General features: G+C 37.9%; 2 protein-coding genes across 11 annotated transcripts in view; one reads left to right on the plus strand and one right to left on the minus strand.

Moving 5' to 3' along the window:
* GPATCH2 (G-patch domain containing 2) overlaps positions 1–7,600 on the minus strand; it is a 195,545-nt gene extending 187,945 nt beyond the window's left edge. For all 5 annotated transcript variants that reach the window (XM_024976425.2, XM_024976426.2, XM_024976428.2 and 2 more), the window contains 1 exon segment: positions 7,449–7,600. In XM_024976425.2, coding sequence (XP_024832193.1) covers positions 7,449–7,504 — 56 coding nt within the window. In that variant the 5' untranslated portion in view covers positions 7,505–7,600.
* An 87-nt stretch (positions 7,601–7,687) lies between these two features.
* Positions 7,688–17,414, plus strand: part of SPATA17 (spermatogenesis associated 17) — a 265,096-nt gene continuing 255,369 nt past the window's right edge. For 5 of the 6 annotated variants that reach the window (XR_009490826.1, XM_005216791.5, XM_010813106.4 and 2 more), the window contains exon 1: positions 7,702–7,989. Coding sequence is in view for 4 of the 6 variants with exons in the window: in XM_005216791.5 (XP_005216848.1) it covers positions 7,922–7,989 (68 nt within the window). In the remaining 2 variants the exon portion in view is untranslated. Of the gene's footprint in view, positions 7,990–17,414 lie in introns of all 6 variants that reach the window. The other variant, XM_002693949.6, reaches the window with a different exon arrangement.

Genomic DNA, 17,414 nt, shown 5'->3' on the forward strand with positions numbered 1-17,414 from the left:
ATCCTAAATATATTTTCTTAAATAAGTCCTTTCCTAATGGAGGTAAACACTGGAAATATGGAACTTTCCAGCACAAAAATCTGTTTATTAAGCAACCATAGTTTTAAAGGCTGAATTATAGTAAAATCCAGTGAATCACCACTTAGCTAACTTGAAAGTTTTGTATTCACATTTACAAAACAATTCCTCTTCATTTGGGACCCACTGGAAATGAAATCTTTTGGGCTTAGTTTGCACTGAGTATAATGTCTAAGAGAACGGTTCACTAATCATTTTCTTAAGCTAGTCCAAGTGAACAGAATAAAATTACAGCCCCATTATTTATATAAAGTTGGACTTTATCAGAGGAAATGACTTGATAAGCATTTTGTTTTTTCAGGTCATATTAGATTATGCTGAGCAATCTAAGACATATAATCAATCCAGAATCTGATATGCCCGTTTTACACAAGACTATTTGGCCAAAGGTCAAGTTTGTTTGTTTGTCCACCTCCAGGCAACATTAAATATCCACTAAATGAGTCAGTTGCTGTTGCTGGTTTCCTTTAACACGAAGTTCTAATTAATTCAGAAAAAGGCCTTCCTAAAAAAACATATGTTTTAGAGCAAGGTCCTCGACCTCTGGGCATGGACCGGTACCTCCAGTCAGATCAGTGGCAGCATTAAATTAGAAATAAAGAACATAATAAATGTGATGTGCTTGAATCATTCCAAAACAATCCCCCCTAGGCCTCCCTCCCCAAGTCCATGGAAAAACTGTCCTCTACAAAACCAGTCTTTGGTGCCATGAAGTTTGGGAACTACTGATCTGGAGTGAGGAAAATCAGATAATGTAGAAAACCTTGCAACTCAGTTTAAGGGTTTTTACGAATGTTTTTGGTTCAAGGTAGAAAAGTGAGGAAGCTGCCCTAGTTCTAAATTACCTCTCCTATGCCCTTGAAGAACTGACAAGTTGACAAATGGACAAAGGGCCTCAAAGGGTGTCAATAATGTAGAGGAAAGCATAGCAGGAGTTGAAGACCAAGAAAGCCCAGAAAACAAATGCCCCTCAGTAACCAACAACTAACTATTTTGTCAATGGCTATTACTTTTTTGAAGCTTGTATTAAGCAATAACTACTATTCCCAGAAGAGAAAAATATAGCATGGAAAAAAAACACAAGTGAATGTGTCAGTCGCCCAGTCGTGTGCAACTCTGTGCAACCCCATGGACTGTATCCCGCCAGGCTTCTCTGTCCATTGGATTTTCCAGGCAAGAATACTGGACTGGAGTGGGTAGCCATACCTTTCTCCAGAGGATCTTCCCAACCCAGGGATTGAACTTGCGTCTACGCTTGGCAGATTCTTCACCACTGAGACACCTGGGAAGTCCATATATCAAGGGCTAAATGTTGTAATTGATTTAACAAAATAGGATTCCTAAGAATTATCTAAAGCTTGACTAAGATTTCTGCTGCTTACAGGGATTTACAGATTTTCTTTCTTAAAGGTAATATTATTTGTTAAAATAAGTCTTAATCTCTGTCTAGTAACCTATGAAGAGATATATCTTCAATTTTCTCTATTTATGTATTTTAGGACAAGAAATTATGAGTAATTCTAACATTAAATGGTAACACTTGGGCTAACTTAGAAATTACTTGACCTATATGTGGTGGTGGTGGTGGTTTAGTTGCTAAGTTGTGTCCGACACTTGCGAACCCATGGACTGTAGCCCACTAGGCTCCTCTGTCCATGGAATTTTCCATGCAAGAACATTGGAGTGGGTTGCCGTTTCCTTCTCCATGACCTATCTGTATAAAACCATTAATCATAAGTAACCTTTTCTTTCTTTTAAAAGAGTAGCATGGGGTGGCAGGAAACTACCTTATTCTGAAACATGCAAATAATTAATTATAATGTTATATTGACACTGGACAATAAACATAGAATAGAAATCTCTAGAGGGAGAAAAAGGCTGGGAAGAAACTGTAAAGAACATGAGCTTTAACACTCAAAGCAAGAATTTGGAAGCTAAATTATACTACATTCATCAGTTATAGGACCTTGGACAAATTACTTATCTTTTGATTCTGTTTCTTCATCATAAAAATGGGTATAATGAGTACATTGTAAGGATTCTTGGAGGATAAGAATGAGTACTTAAGTGTGAGAGCAGTTACTTCATCTTGTAACAACCTCTACACACAAGAGGAAACTGTTACTGAAAAAAATCAAATCACTGTTCTTTTAAGATACAAACTATACTGTGAACACTGAGTATATCATAATAAAAGCTAAGACCGTCAACCTTTCTGAATTCTTGAACCTCTCTGAATGATGGAAAGAGGGAAGATAATAGGCACTTGAAAAAAATCTTGCATGGAATTTCAAGAAATCCATGCACTTCCTTAAAGATTTTTGATTAAAAAAAAAAAAAACTCTTAGTAAAAAAAAAAAAAAAAGTAATGCTGTGTTTGACCTATTCCTATCCTAATAATATACAGATACAAGAAAAGAAAAAAGAAAAGACAGGATATCATCCTTCTAAGTAAAGAGTCACAAGATTTGCCATCAAACAGAAAAACTCATTTCCCATGGTGGGAGCAAAAGTTCTACTGACTTGCTCTCAACTGGAGGCACTGCTGGCAGCTGCTACTTTGTCATTTCTGTCACAGGGGAACCCTCAGAAACCCTGCCTTCCTCCTTACCCCACTGCCAACAAGACAAAAAACCAATCATACATGGAAGGCTTCAGAAAAAAAAAAAAAAAATTGAATTCTATTTTCACATAGTGATTTTCTAACTCAACTTTCCAAACAGTGATTTAATAAGACTGCTCCTTCATTATTTAAATTTGAAGATCATTCTTTTGATTCTTTTTCTTCATTTAATGACCAGGAGTTACTCAAACTTTTTTCCTTACACTGTATTCACTTTCGAGATGTAAACCATTGAATAAAAAACTGCCTAAGTGAAAGAAAGTCAAAGTCTAAAACAAAATAATTTAAAGTCTAAAAAAAAATTCATAATATGTTAATAATATTCATAGCATATCATAAACACATTAATGCAACCTTCTAATATTTGGGAAATGACTCTCATGCATTGGTTATACATGGTGACTGCTCAATACTTTTGAATATATAACATATTCTGAATTCCTAGAATAGGAATGAGAATGAAGACCACTGAATATTAATTACAAGTACCTAAAATAATGCTTGACAGATAGATGTTTTAAAAAAAAGTCTAAGTAAAGAATCCGCCTGCCTATGCAGGAGACCTGGGTTTGATCCCTGGGTTGGGAAGATCCCCTGGAGGAGGAAATGGCAACCCACTCCAGAATTCTTGCCTAGGAAATCACATGGACAGAGGGGTCTGGCAGGCTACGGTCCATGCGGTTGCAAATTGTCGGACAAGACTGAGCAACTCAACAACAACTAGGTGAACAAATCAATCAAGGACTAAATGAATGAGCAAATAACAAGGAAAAATATGACCTCACTGAAAATTTGGACAATTCAGATTTCAAACTGAAATGGAAAACTGATTCAGACAAACCTAAGAATATGAAACTGACTCTAAAACAAACGGTCAGATTAAAAAAAAGCAGTTATTGAAAAGTAGTTTTCCAGAACTAAAGTTTTCACTATGCAGTTTTCCAGACCTAAAGAAAATAAGAATACCAAATAGGAATGAAATTATAGCAGAAAAGGTCCAGAATCAATATAGTTTATTTGTAATGGCTATTTTTAAAGCAAAGACACATAATGTGAAACAAATAGATACTACAGCTTGATACATCAATAATGATTTGATAGTTCCATTATCAATAATTAACTTTAAAAATCTGTGAGTTCAAACTTTAAAATCTTTCCAAAAAACTCAAAAGTTGACTTTTAAATAAAAATTACTAATAAAGTAAAAAGTAACAGCATGTCAAATTCTAAATGTGATTTATTTACTAAATAAATCAATTTTGAAAAGGCAGGTTAACATTTTAAGTACCGAAACAGATAGACCCTACTTTCTTTTTTTTTTAATTGGAGGATAATTGCTTTACGATATTGTGATTTCGGCTATAAAACAACATGAATCAGCAACAGGTATATGTCCCCTCCCTCCTAAACACTCCCATCTCCCTTTCCATCCCACCCCTCTAGGCTATCACGGAGCACTGGGTTGAGCTCCCTGTGTCACACAGCAACTTCCCCCTAGCTCTCTACTTTATATACGGTAATGTATTTTCCATGCTGTTCTCTCAATTCATCCCACCCTCTCCTTCCCCGCTGTGTCCAGTCTGTTCTCTATGTCTGCATCTCCACTGCTACCCTGCAAATACATTCATCTACAGTACCATCTTTCTAGATTCCATATGTGTGCATTAATATACAACATCTGTCTTTCTCTTTCTGACTTACTTCACTCTTCGACCCTACTTTCAAAAATGTGTATGAGGTGGCAGGAAGGGGAGAGAGACACTTCCAGCTATAAAGATTTTATAAAAATATGAACTATCAAGACTTACAAGAACAACTTGTACAAAAAACATATTTCCTGACACACACACAATAATCATAGGATTTTTTTAACTGTATAAAGCTTTTCTTCCTTAGGCTTTTAACTTATAAAATATCAGTTCTACTTTTTAACAAAAGATTAAGAGAGAAATCCTCTACACTTACCCACGTGGTGCCTAAAAATTGAAAAACTAACCTAGACACTGGAGAAAAGGTTGAAGTCAAGGTGGGAGTTAACTACATCAGGCCTAGTTAACAAACCTGTGCATATCCTTTCCAGTTTACATATTCCTTGTGATATGGTATCTCACTCAGACGCACAGGCAATATACTAGAATAACTAAGAATTTTTTTTTTTTTAGATATACTGGAAGTGTCCCTTCTCCAGGGGATCGTCCTAACCCAGGGATCAAACCCAGGTCTCCTGCATTGTAGGCGGATTCTTTACCAGCTGAGCCACAAGGGAAGCCCAGATATACTAGAATCATACTGCAAATATGATGCTTGGCTAAGTTATTAATATTTAAACAATATCTGCTCCTGTCTTGCCATCTCTAAAATACAAAGAACAACAGCACCTATTTCAAAAGATTTATTGGGTTGACCAAAAAGTTTGTCCAGGTTTTCCGTAACACTGTAGAAAAATGCCCAAACTTCTTGGCAACCCAATACCTGAGATGACATATATATGCAAAAGCTGGTACCAATTAACTACACCAACTAAGTAGCATCCTGACTGGCACTGAGATGTCGACATTGGGATAAAACACACATGTATAGTACAGTCAATGTCTGATGAATGAATAAAAAAGAAAATTCCATTAAGAAAGTCTGAATAACAAGATAGTTGCACAGATAAACTAGAAAATACAGGATCCAAATTTCTGGAACACTCGTTCTGTCAAATCAGGGATAATTCAAGAATTTTATTCAAAAACACAAATAACATGCTAGGCACTATATTATACTCTGATGCCATAAGAAAGGATGTATTCCATCTCAAGTAAAATAGAGAACTGAAAGAAGTTTCTCTATATTACAAAAAGGATGTATGTGTGTGTGTGTGTGTGTGTGTGTATGTATGTTCAGTCATGTTTGACTCTTGGTGACACACCTTGGGACTATAGCCCCCCAGGCTCCTCTATCCATGGAATTTTCCGGGCAAAAGTACTGGAGTGGGTTGCCATTTCCTACTCCAAAGGATCTTCCCTTACAAAGAGGTACCTGACCACGATTTGGATAGAAGGAGGAAGAGGAGTTTAAAAAGTCATATTTTTGCATTATATTGTCATCTATCCTACAAACCAGTATCACTACAGCAAGAGCAGACCAATCTATAGGGCACATTTTGTCTCCCCCTCTTAAAAAGATGCTGAATGGTGAAACATTAAGAAAGGTAATCTGGAGAGGGACTCCTGCTTGGGATGATAGGAATGTCCTGTATCTTGCTTTGTGTTGTGGTTACACTGTATATACAACCGCCAAAACTAAAAATACTAAGCACTTAAGAATTATGTGTTTTATTTTATGCTAATTACCATTAAAATAAAATGCTCATTAAAAAAAAAAAAGTGCTCCTTATTATTCTCACAGGAAAATGTATTTAAAAGGAGCATAACCAAGATAATGATTATAATTCCCTGTGCTATAACTTGTATCCTTGTTGCTTATCTATTGTGTACATAGTAGCTTGTATCTCAATCTCATACCCCTAATTTGCCCCATCTCCATTATTTTGTAATAATGTTTAAAGAAGTACAATCTGTAAAAATATTGAATCACAGTGCTGAACAGCTAAAACTAATACAATATTGTAAGTTAACGATATTTCAACTAAAAAAAAATTTCAAAGGAGCATAACCAAGTCTATTCATTATAAAATTAACTACAGAACGATCTGATCTCATTCAAAACATTCTAAGCAAGATATTCTTTTTTCAATGATAGGTGATGCAAAAGAAATTCTTGGAGATCACTGACTACTAGAATCCCTCAGATTCTCATTTGTTGCGGAATCTAGGAATGGACTGACACATTTCAGCTGCATTTCACGTGTTGTTCAACTTTATGGTTTGAGAACGTCAGTGGAAATTTTGTTTCACTGCTCGTCTTGGGTATACTTGGAGGAAAACGTCTTGTGAGAAACACAGGAGTAGAAATAGTTTTCACCTAGAAATCCAAAACCCAGCTTCCAGCTCTAGGGCTAAAGGCTGCATGGAAACACGGAACAAGTCCCTTAACCATTCCGTGCCTGTGATAATCTCCTATCACAGGGCCTTCATAAGGATAAAACGTAGCAATTTGTGAAAGAACTCTGCCAAGTCAAAGCAGTTTATTATTCTAAAGTGGTTTAGCGGTATAACACTGCAGTCGAACCCTAAATTTAACCCTGACATTTTAAGTTCTCAGGGGACATCCAATGCACATCTCATTTGAACTAGAATGGCACGTTCAAGGGACAGAAACTGGTAGGTTACGCCTACTCCAAAAAAAGAGGGGTAGGAAGGCAGTCTCCTCCACTTCTAAACTTCCAGAAGTCTAGATTTCTGGGAACTGATCTTCGAAAACACCTGGTACAATCTTGCAAATTTAAAAAGGAAAATGAGGAAATAATGCCTATAGTAAGATAGATTCTTCTGTAATCCTCGTCTTGTCAACAGTCAACGAAGAAATGAATTGCTCCGGGCGTACAGAAAGCTTTCCTCCTACATTATTGTGGCGTAGTAGACAAGCAATCAGCAAGCATTGACTGTATTCCTTCGCAAATCTTTAGCACACACTTCCACGCCTTCCTTAAACTGCGTCCATCCCAGGAACGAAAAGAGAGCAAGGCCTAAAGGTCTTCAGATCATCCATCACAACTCCCTCCCCCTTCTATTCCAGGTCCAGCGGGCCCCGGCCATCACACCCTTTCCGGATCGCCCATCCCCAGGGCGGCCAGCCTCACCAGCTGTTCCCGGCGGCTGGAGCTCCGATCGGTTGGCGCCCGGCGGCCCCGAACATTAACGACACCCAAGAGCCTGGCCTCGAGGCTCAGGCCCGAGAACAGACTCCAACTACCGCACCACCAGCGACTTCCCAGGAGCAGTTCAGCATTTTGAGCTGAGCTTCCGGAAGCCGACAGCAGGCGGAAAACGGAAGCTCGGAGCAACCATTAGTTCCCCTCCCCACCTCCACTGCTTCTTTCTCTGAAAATCTCCTCTTTTTTCCTCATAGAAGGGAGAGGGGTCAATAATTTGAAATCTTTAATTAGCAAAATTTCTTAGTTTTTCTTTCTGGTGTTTCGGACACTGAAAGAGTGTTGGAGGAAAAAAATGTGAAGTCAACGAAAGTTGAATCCCGGGGATCGGCGGAATGGTTTAGCCCGGTTGCCTAGGAGACCGAGAGTAACTCCGGAGGTGCACCGGGCAGGCGGAGGCTATGGCCACGTTAGCCAGACTGCAAGCCCGGTCGAAGAGCATAGCACAGCAATATTACTACAGGAACAGGTAGGGTATCAGTTAGGGGAGCGCGAAAAGGCCTGGCTTCACCCCCATCCCGTTACTCCTCAGCAGGAACGTCCTGTGAATGCATTGCGTAATTGAGTACCCCTCACTTCTCTTCCTCGTTGGTAGTCTGCAAACAGAATCACGAATTTTTGAAAGTAGTGTTAGCATACAGGGGGATTCCCGATGCAGGGGGCCATGGTTATCATCTGGAGATAATTTAAGTAAAATTCTAGTAGAAATAAAATTGTACGATAAGTGTTTTCCTTTGACATCATCACGCCACAATGGGATGAAACCTGTGTCCTCTTATGGAAAGTTTGATGGCCTCACGGGGCTCACCCTGTCTCCTTAGCTGGGTGAGCTCGGAGTGTCCCCCATCTACCTCCATTATGTCACGAATGTCGCTGAACTCAACTGTTCTATGACTCACTTGTCTTCCCAGAGTGGCAGTATGTAAACTATTCTGACAGGATAATCAATACCAATTTGTTAAGAGGGCTGAAGAAGACACTGGCGGCCCTATCCATCTCTCTACACCTAAACATCCTACAAAAGGTTCCTTTGAACAATGGTCTTCTGGAAGCAATGCCTCAGGACATTTTCTAAGCTAAGAGAAGTTCCAAAAAAGTGAAAAGGACATTGGTAGAATATAGTGACATACCAGACCAATAGAAAATATGCTAAGAAGACAATCTTGCTGAGCTGTTCTTATTCTAACATTTATCTCACCTAATACATTCTTGGGCTTCCCTTGTGGCTCAGCTGGTAAAGAATACACCTGCAATGCGGGAGACCTGGGTTCAGTCCCTGGGTAGGAAAGATCCCTTGGCAAAGGGAAAGGCTACACACTCCAGTATTCTGGCCTGGAGAATTTATTATTAATATTAATATTTTCAATATGAATGAAAGTCTTTAAAGAAGGAATTGAAATTCCCAAGTTTGTCTAGTTAAAAGAAAAAAGAACAAGGTATTGAATAGCAAAGAAGAAAAACGCATATAAAATGTTAACATATGAAAAAATCAACAGGTAATTTTCTTAAGAAATTGTTTTCTTTTTCCCCTGTGTTATTGACCAGATCAGTTCTTTGCACACTGTGTACATCAGAATCACCCGAGGGTCTTGGTAAAATGCAGACTGATTCTCTGGGTCTCAATTTTGGCCAGCATGTCCGCATTTCTCACATAGGTTCCTGTCAGGCCCCATTTTGCATAAGAAGGGAGACATTGTAAAAAAAAAAAAAAATGGTGTATGAGCCTATCATTTAATTCATAAACATCTGTACAAGTTGTATGTTTATTCCTTCTTTATACAAGGCAAGGAAAATGAGATTCAGCCAGATTAGTAATTTGTATGAAGTCATACAGCTAAGTCTCAAAACCAAAAGCCCAACTCTAAGGCCTATGATCTTCACTACCACCCTAGCCAAGATTTTCTTTGCACCACACTGATTTTGATGAATTAAGGGGCAAAAAGCACCAAAATCCAGAAGTCCAAACGGCCTAAGCACATGGTTGGCCAAATCTATTATCATATAGGCAACAGAGCGGGAAGAAACCATTTTAATTCTTCTTGGCTTGTTTTAATGTTTTCCTTCTCAGTTGGTAACAAGACAGTGGCAAGCATGTTTAACAGCTGACACCAAATTGCCTCTGAAGTTAAAACACGACTTTGTTGGGGAAAATAAACTATGACTAAGTGCTTAGATTAGCACCTAAATCCTCCAGGGCCTGGGTGTCCACTGAGGAAGAGACGAGCTTCTTTGCCTAACAGAGGGGAAAGGTTTGGAACTCCAAGAAGTGAGGTGTAATTGTGCCTGCTAAGTTGCTTCAGTCATGTCTGACTCTGTGCAACTCTATGGACTGTGGCTCACCAGGTTCCTCTGTCGATGGGATTCTCCAGGCAAGAATACTGGAGTGGGTTGCCATGCCTTCCTCCAGGGATCTTCCCCCACACAGGGATCCAACTGTGTCTTTTATATTTCCTTCATTGGTAGGTTAGTTCTTTACCACTAGCGCCACTATGGTAGTAGCTGATACAATGAGAAAGCTAGGGGTATGGAAAGATAGGTGCATTATCAGACCCCCCCCCCCCAAGCCCTCTGGGAAGTTGCTCTACAAGAAATGTTTTGTGGGTGTTCATATTTGGTGGTTTACTCATCAAAGAGGCTAAAAATCCTGTCTAGGATGTTACCGGGCAGCAAGAAGATAATACCCAGTTGTTGTATGTCTAAGTATTGGCCTTTTTTTTTTTTTCAACTTTCAAATTACTTCCTAGTTTCATTTCTAGTCTTCCAAACTACTGAGATTTCTTTGTGACTTATTGATCATTTATACTGTCCTATTTGTGGAAAAAAAGAGTTTGGGATATGTTCATTAATCATAGTTCATTTCCCCCATATCCTTATTTAATGTATCAAATACTAAAAGGAATGAGTTCAAAATGTCCCACTTCCACTGAATTCCACTGAGTTTCCACTGTGTGGTATCTTTTTTATGTCATATTATTTAGATTATATATGTATTCTAGTGCATCTCTCTTCATTATTGGCTCTCTCTTTTTTTTTTGTTTTTTTGGATGTGCAAAATGTTACACCTTTGAATCCCACTTGCAGTTGTTAAAATTGTTTTTATTATTTCTTTAAGCAAATTTAATGCAGTAACATACAACTTGTAACATCAATATTGAGCCACCTTGATCGGATACGAGTTAATCATATTGTTTTGTGCATTTCTCTTTGCAAGCAGAACATTTTAAGGTTTTAAATAATTAGAATCCAGGAAATTTGTGATGGGTTAAGTTAGTTTCTTTTTTTTAATTTAATTTTTCATTTTATGTTGGAGTATCGTTGATTTACAATGTTGTGTTAGTTTCAAGTGTACAGCGAAGTGATTCAGCTATACATATACACACATATTGATATAAAGCCATCACCCTATGTTAAGCTACTTTGTAATTCTTGTCCTCTGTCATGAGTTTTCATGTATAAGCTATATTTTATTTTATTTTAGATTTTAACATTATTCAGAAGAAACTTATTTTTTAACATGAACATTTCTTATGAGGACTTAATGCACTCTACTTAGATTCTCAGTACTCTTTATGGATTAACTATTCACTGATTAATTAAATACTGACAGAGCACCTACTATGTGCTAAGGACTGTTCCATGTATTGAGGATATAGCAGTGAACAAAAAAGTCATGAGGTAAACAGAACATAAATAAACTTACGTATAATATTTTATCTTAGGGTGATTATAATAGCAAAGAATAAAGCAGGGTAGGCAAGAAGCGAACTAAATATGCTGTTTTAAATAGAGTGGGCTGATGAGGCTCCTCTGATCAGGAGATATTTGAACAGAGTCCTAATAAAAGTGAATGAGCAGGCCTACTAGGTAGAGATCTAAGAGATGTTACAGCCTTCAGGGGCTGTAACATTAACTGCTATACCCCTGTTGTCAGAAGCCTGCATATATGTGTTGCAAAGCAGTGTTGGAGGTCAGATCATGTGGGGCTTTTAAGCCACAGTAAAGATACTGGATTCTACCCTGATTAAGGTAGGAGGTCATTGGGGATTTTCGATAGAGGAGTGACTTGATCTGACTCTGTCTATAAAGAAAACTTGGACTTATTTTTAAATTGGATAAAGCATTTTTATTTGTTTTCTTTTTTTTTCTTCTGCTTTCCTTCTCCAATTACATCATTTATTAGTTTAACTCTTTGTGAACTCTTTTGCTTGTTATGAAAACTTCAGTCGAATTTGCTTATATAAAAAAAATAACATTTGAAATAGTTTGGAACTGTATGTGGGCTTCCCTAGTGACTCAGACAGTAAAAGAATCTGCCTGCAATGCAGGAGACCCAGGGTTGATCTCTGAGTCAGGAAGATCCCATGGAGAAGGGAATGGCTACCCACTCCAGTATATAGTTTTCTAAGGATATATAAGCAGAAATTAACCTAATAGATGTCAAAACATCTTTTAATTAATTTAGCGATAGGGAAAAGTGTGTGTAGGGGAATATAGAGAAAGCAGGTGCTCAGGAAGAGGGCTGGAAGTTTGGTAGAGACACTATAGTGACCAGGTGGTCAACTGTCAAATTTCCAGGTCTCTCACCCTCTTAAATGGGGCATGGGGAATGCATGAGGCTAGAGAGGAGAGAGTAAAAAGAGAAATAAATGGGATTGAATATATGCTATGTGCTGAGAACTCTGTAAAATACTTTCACAAATATTATGTTGATTTCCACAATAATCATATGACGTGATTTTATTTTTCCTACTTTACAATGGAGGAAAATGAAATCTTTAAAGTGTAAATTACTTGTTCAGTAAGAACAAAGATCTAATGAAGTCTGATCTATCTCAGTCCAAAGTTATACTTGGATTGCTTGCTGTTTAGTCGCTCAGTTGTGTCCAACTCTTTTGTGGCCCCATGGATTGTAGCCCGCCAGGCTCCTCTGTCCATGGAATTTCCCAGGCAAGAACACTAGAGTAGGTTGCCATTTTCTTCTCCAGGGGATCTTCCCAACCCAGGAATTGAACTCATGTCTCCTGCATTGCAGGCAGATTCTTTACTGTTGAGCCATCAGGGAAGCCATGCTTGGAGTCTGGGGACTTTAATTCAAGTCCCAGCATGGAAGTAAGTACATCAAATACATAAAGCCTAACCTGCCTTTCTAAGGTCAGCTTGAGGAAAGGAAAACACCTGATATGGCAAGTACTCTCCAGTACAAGACCAGTGATTAGAGTGGACTTCATTACCTTGTGTCAATCTGAAGTATGATGTTCTTTAAGTTGGCCTGATTCTGGAATCCACTCTTCCCATGAACTTAATTTGTTTCTAACTGCAACATAGTCAAAGGTTCCTGACTGCCTTCTTAGGCTGATTACTTGGTTTGGTGTCCTTTTCTTTGGACAATCATTTTGGTCCTAGTAACCTAAATGGATAATAGCGTAATCAGATAGACGTGAGTTCCTTCCTCTGATTCTAATTAATTGCTGGTTGTTTCTGTTCAGTTATACTCTGTTATGACCAGTGACATTTAGCAAGGCTTCTGCCAAGTATGCAAGAAGGATTTATGCCAGCATGCAGGAAGAGTTAAAATCCTATTCTGTGTCACTTTAGACTTAAATTTAAGCTCTTAAATTTACGCTCTTACTTGACTTAAACACTTTTGATATCAGTTTTCTCATCTGTGAAAGAGACAATAAAACCTATTGACATGTCAGCTAAGAAGACTAAATAATTGACAGATTAATTAACACCCAGTAAATTCATAATATTATAGGCAGTCACAACAGGAGGACAAAGGATAAAAAGATCTACTCAGGATATATGATCAAAGGATCATATGATCTAAGATCAAAGTAGATCAAAGGATATATGATCTACTCAGTGGGTATAAAAAAGGCAGTTGATAAATTTAGTGTCTATTTCCGAGTATTTGTCCTTTCTTTATAAAGATTCTTAACATTTTGATATATACATTTAATGAAGTACGTAAACTATAAGTGTTTTGCTCAATAACTTTTACATTAGTGTATATCTGTGTAACCGTCACTCAGATAAAGTTCTTAAGTGTTTGAAAATGTTTGTAAATGAGAAATAAAAGGAAATGTGCTTAGTAATAAAGAATATGTTTCTAAAACCAATAGCCAACATCTTGTGTATTGATGAAATACAATATAGATTTCATTCAAAAGCAAGAGAAAAATGCATATTGATTCTACTATTTGGAACTTTTTTTTCTGGAAATAGTAGTCAATACTGTAATAAAAGAAAAAAATGAGTAAGTATTGAAAGGGAAGGAATAAAAGTTGATTACAGATCATGAAATTATACAACTGAGAAGATGTAAAATAATCCTTTAAAAAACCATCTTGTAAATAAGATGAATTTGGTAAAGTGTCAGAAAACAAATTTTTAAAAAATCAGAAATTTGTCTTGGTACCAGCAGTAACTAAATGGACTTAATATCAGACTAAAATGTTTCAAATGCAAGATCAGTGAATTTGAAGATATACCAAATATGTATTACTGGGTAGAGTGTTCTATAAATGTCAGTTAGATTAGGTTGGCTGATAAATGTTCATGTTTTGACAGCTGTCTTATCAATTATTCAGAGAGACATGTTGCAATTCCCCACTATAATTTCCAAACTAAATTTGTCTATTTCCCCTTTTAGTTTTGTCAGGTTTTACTTCATGTATTTTAAAGTTATACTATTAGTTGTATATGCCTTTAAAAATATCAAATCTGCTTGATAAATTAACATTTTTATCATTATAAGATGGTTCTCCTTATACATCATAATTTTCCTTATTCTTGAGTATACTTTAAATATTAAAAATATATTTTAAACTATGAAAAGTACTTGAAGAATTTAAAACATTATTGAGATGCCTTTCTTTTATGTGTGTGTGTGTGTATACAATCTCAAACTTACATTAAACTTACAATACGGTATAGAGAGACTTCTTACAAAAACTAAATATGGCAGAAAGCCAAGAAGAACTAAAGAGCCTCTTAATGAAAGTGAAAGAAGAGAGTGAAAAGGGTGGCTTAAAACTCAACATTCAGAAAACTAAGATCATGGCATCTGGTCCCATTGCTTCATGGCAAATAGATGGGGAAACAGTGGAAACAGTGAGAAACTTTATTTTTGGGGGCTCCAAAATTGCTGCAGATGGTGACTGCAGCCATGAAATTCAAAGACGCTTGCTCCTTGGAAGGAAAAGTTATGCCCAACCTAGATAGCATATTAAAAAGCAGAGACATCACTTTGCCAACAAAGGTCCGTCTAGTCAAAGCTATGGTTTCTCCAGTGGTCATGTATCCATGTGAGAGTTGGACCATAAAGAAAGCTGAGTGCCACAGAATTGATGCTCTTGAACTGTGGTGTTGGAGAAGACTCTTGAGAGTCCCTTGGACTGCAAGGAGATCCAACCAGTCCATCCTAAAGTCCTGAATATTCATTGGAAGGACTGATGCTGAAGCTGAAGCTCCAATATTTTGGCCACCTGATGTGAAGAACTGACTCATTTGAAAAGACCCTGATGCTGGAAAGATTGAAGGCGGGAGGAGAAGGGGATGACAGAGTATGAGATGGCTGGATGGCATCACCGACTCAATGGACATGAGTTTGAGTAAACTCCAGGAGTTAGCGATGGACAGGGTAGCCTGGCATGCTGAGTCCATGGGGTCGCAAAGAGTCGAACACGACTGAGTGACTGAACTGAACTGACTGAAATCGGGGTAGGTTGCAATCTGATAGCCCATTGCCTTCCAAATTCTTTTTCCACATAAGTACATTTTCTATATAATCACAGTACTACCATCAAAATCAAGAAATTAACGTTCGTACACTTCTACCATCCAATCTTCAGACTCCATTCAAGCTTTGCCAATTGTCCCAATAGTGTTATTTATAGCAAAAATTCTTGTTTTGTCTCTTCAGTTATCTTTAATATAGAATATTTTCTCAGATTTTCTTCAGTTTTCATGACTTTGCCACCTGTGAAGATCACAGGTCAGTTATTTTGTGGAATTTCCTTCAGTTTAGGTTTGTCTAATTTTTCCTCCAGTAGATTCAGGGTATGTACCTATGGCAGAAATATCACAGAAATGATGCTGGAGTCTTCTTAGTACATCTACCAGGTACTGTATCATCTTGATTCATCCAGTTACTGATAGAGAGACATTTGGATAATGTCATTAAGATTTTGTCTGCTAGGCTTCTCCACTGTGAGATTCTTTTTTTTTTTTTGTAATAGGTATTTTTTAAAAGCAATTGATTTGAGGCTATGAATGTATTCTGTTCCTCTTCTAACTTTCAATTTACTTATTTTCTTATTTATATCATTATGGACACGTGATCCTATTTTAATCCATGGGTTAGACCCCATTACCCTTACCTATCTTTATGCTAGCATTATCCCAGATTTGTCTAATGGGAGCCACTTCCTTTTGTGTTCTGCTCATGGTAATATTCTCCTGCTTTCTGACACAAAAAAACGTCGAGGCTAAGCTTTTACTTTTCCTGTCACAACCCTGGGGTTATCTCATTTTTTCAAGGACCTCTTGTTTCTTTTAGTAGATGCCTGTGTTGTTGGGCGTTGCTGTTCTCAGGCCTTGTCATGTGGACAGAGCTAGAAAATATGTGTATGCATGCATTGGCACAGAGTTTACATCTATACTTTATCTAGAAGTCTAGGTGTTGATCGATCTATCCATTAACCCATCCATGTGGCTATTGAAATCCATGAGTTTATGTTAACAATTCTGTTTCAAATCCAGCACTACAGAGTTTGTTCTAGTATTTTTGCCCCTTTTCTAACAGAAACCTGGCTCGTTATTTTTAACATATTCACTTATTTGAATAATCCCTCTGTGTATAATCAAACTCCTGTCACTGTAACTACTTCCTCTTTTAGGGATACCACCTTTAATTCTGTGTGAGGGTTTCCTCTCTGTGCTGAACTGCCGGTTCCCAGCTAACTCAGATACCTTTTCATCACTCTTGGTCTCTGATTCCCTGTGCTGGTGACCTTCCAACTGTACACTGTTTTCACCCTTCCTCAACACCCTAAAGCCACGCCTCTTCTCCATGGGAACACTCTCCTTACTCAGATGGGACATCGTACCCCAGGCTGCCCCTCCGTGTGGATGCCCACTGTACCCCACACAGGCTCTGATACTCCATGCTAAGCCATGGGGTCCTCCTATTCCCCCCACCCCACCCCACAAAGATCTTTGCTTTCCTTGCCCACTGCTGATTTCTTTAGTGAAGTGAGAAGGAGGAGGAAGAAAAGTAAATATAAAAAATTTTTAAAGTACGCTAACATGTATAAATCTACATGACAAGCTATGATAATTCCTACTTGATGATCTAATGCTAGACACTCCTGACAGTCCAGTTATTAGAACTCCCACTGCTTTCACTACAGAGGGCCATGAATTCGATCCCTGATTGGGGACTAAGATCCTGCATGCCATGCAGCTGGAAAAAAATTGCTTATGTATTAGCAACCCCTGATTCATTGGACTGTGAGGTAATAATAGTAACAAGAGCTGTAATGAAAACTATTAATGAAAGTAAAAAAAAATCTGCCTGCAATGTGGGAGACCTAGGTTCAATCCCTGGGTCAAGAAGATTCTCTGGAGAAGGGAATGGTTACCCTCTCCAATATTCTTGTTTGGAGAATTCCATGGACAGAGGAGCCTGATGGGCTACAGTCAATGGTCACAAAGAGTCAGACATGACTGAGTGACTAACTCTTAAATACACTGCCTGGCAATCCAGTTGTTAGGACTCTGAGTTTCCACTGCTTTCACTACGGGGGGAGAGGGGTGCCAGGGGGCAAAATCTCAATCCCTGGTTGGGGAATTAAGATCCTGTATGCCATGCAGCCAGAAAAATAAATA

The sequence above is a fragment of the Bos taurus genome, chromosome 16 (assembly GCF_002263795.3).
Source record: "Bos taurus isolate L1 Dominette 01449 registration number 42190680 breed Hereford chromosome 16, ARS-UCD2.0, whole genome shotgun sequence".
Lineage (NCBI taxonomy): Eukaryota > Metazoa > Chordata > Mammalia > Artiodactyla > Bovidae > Bos > Bos taurus.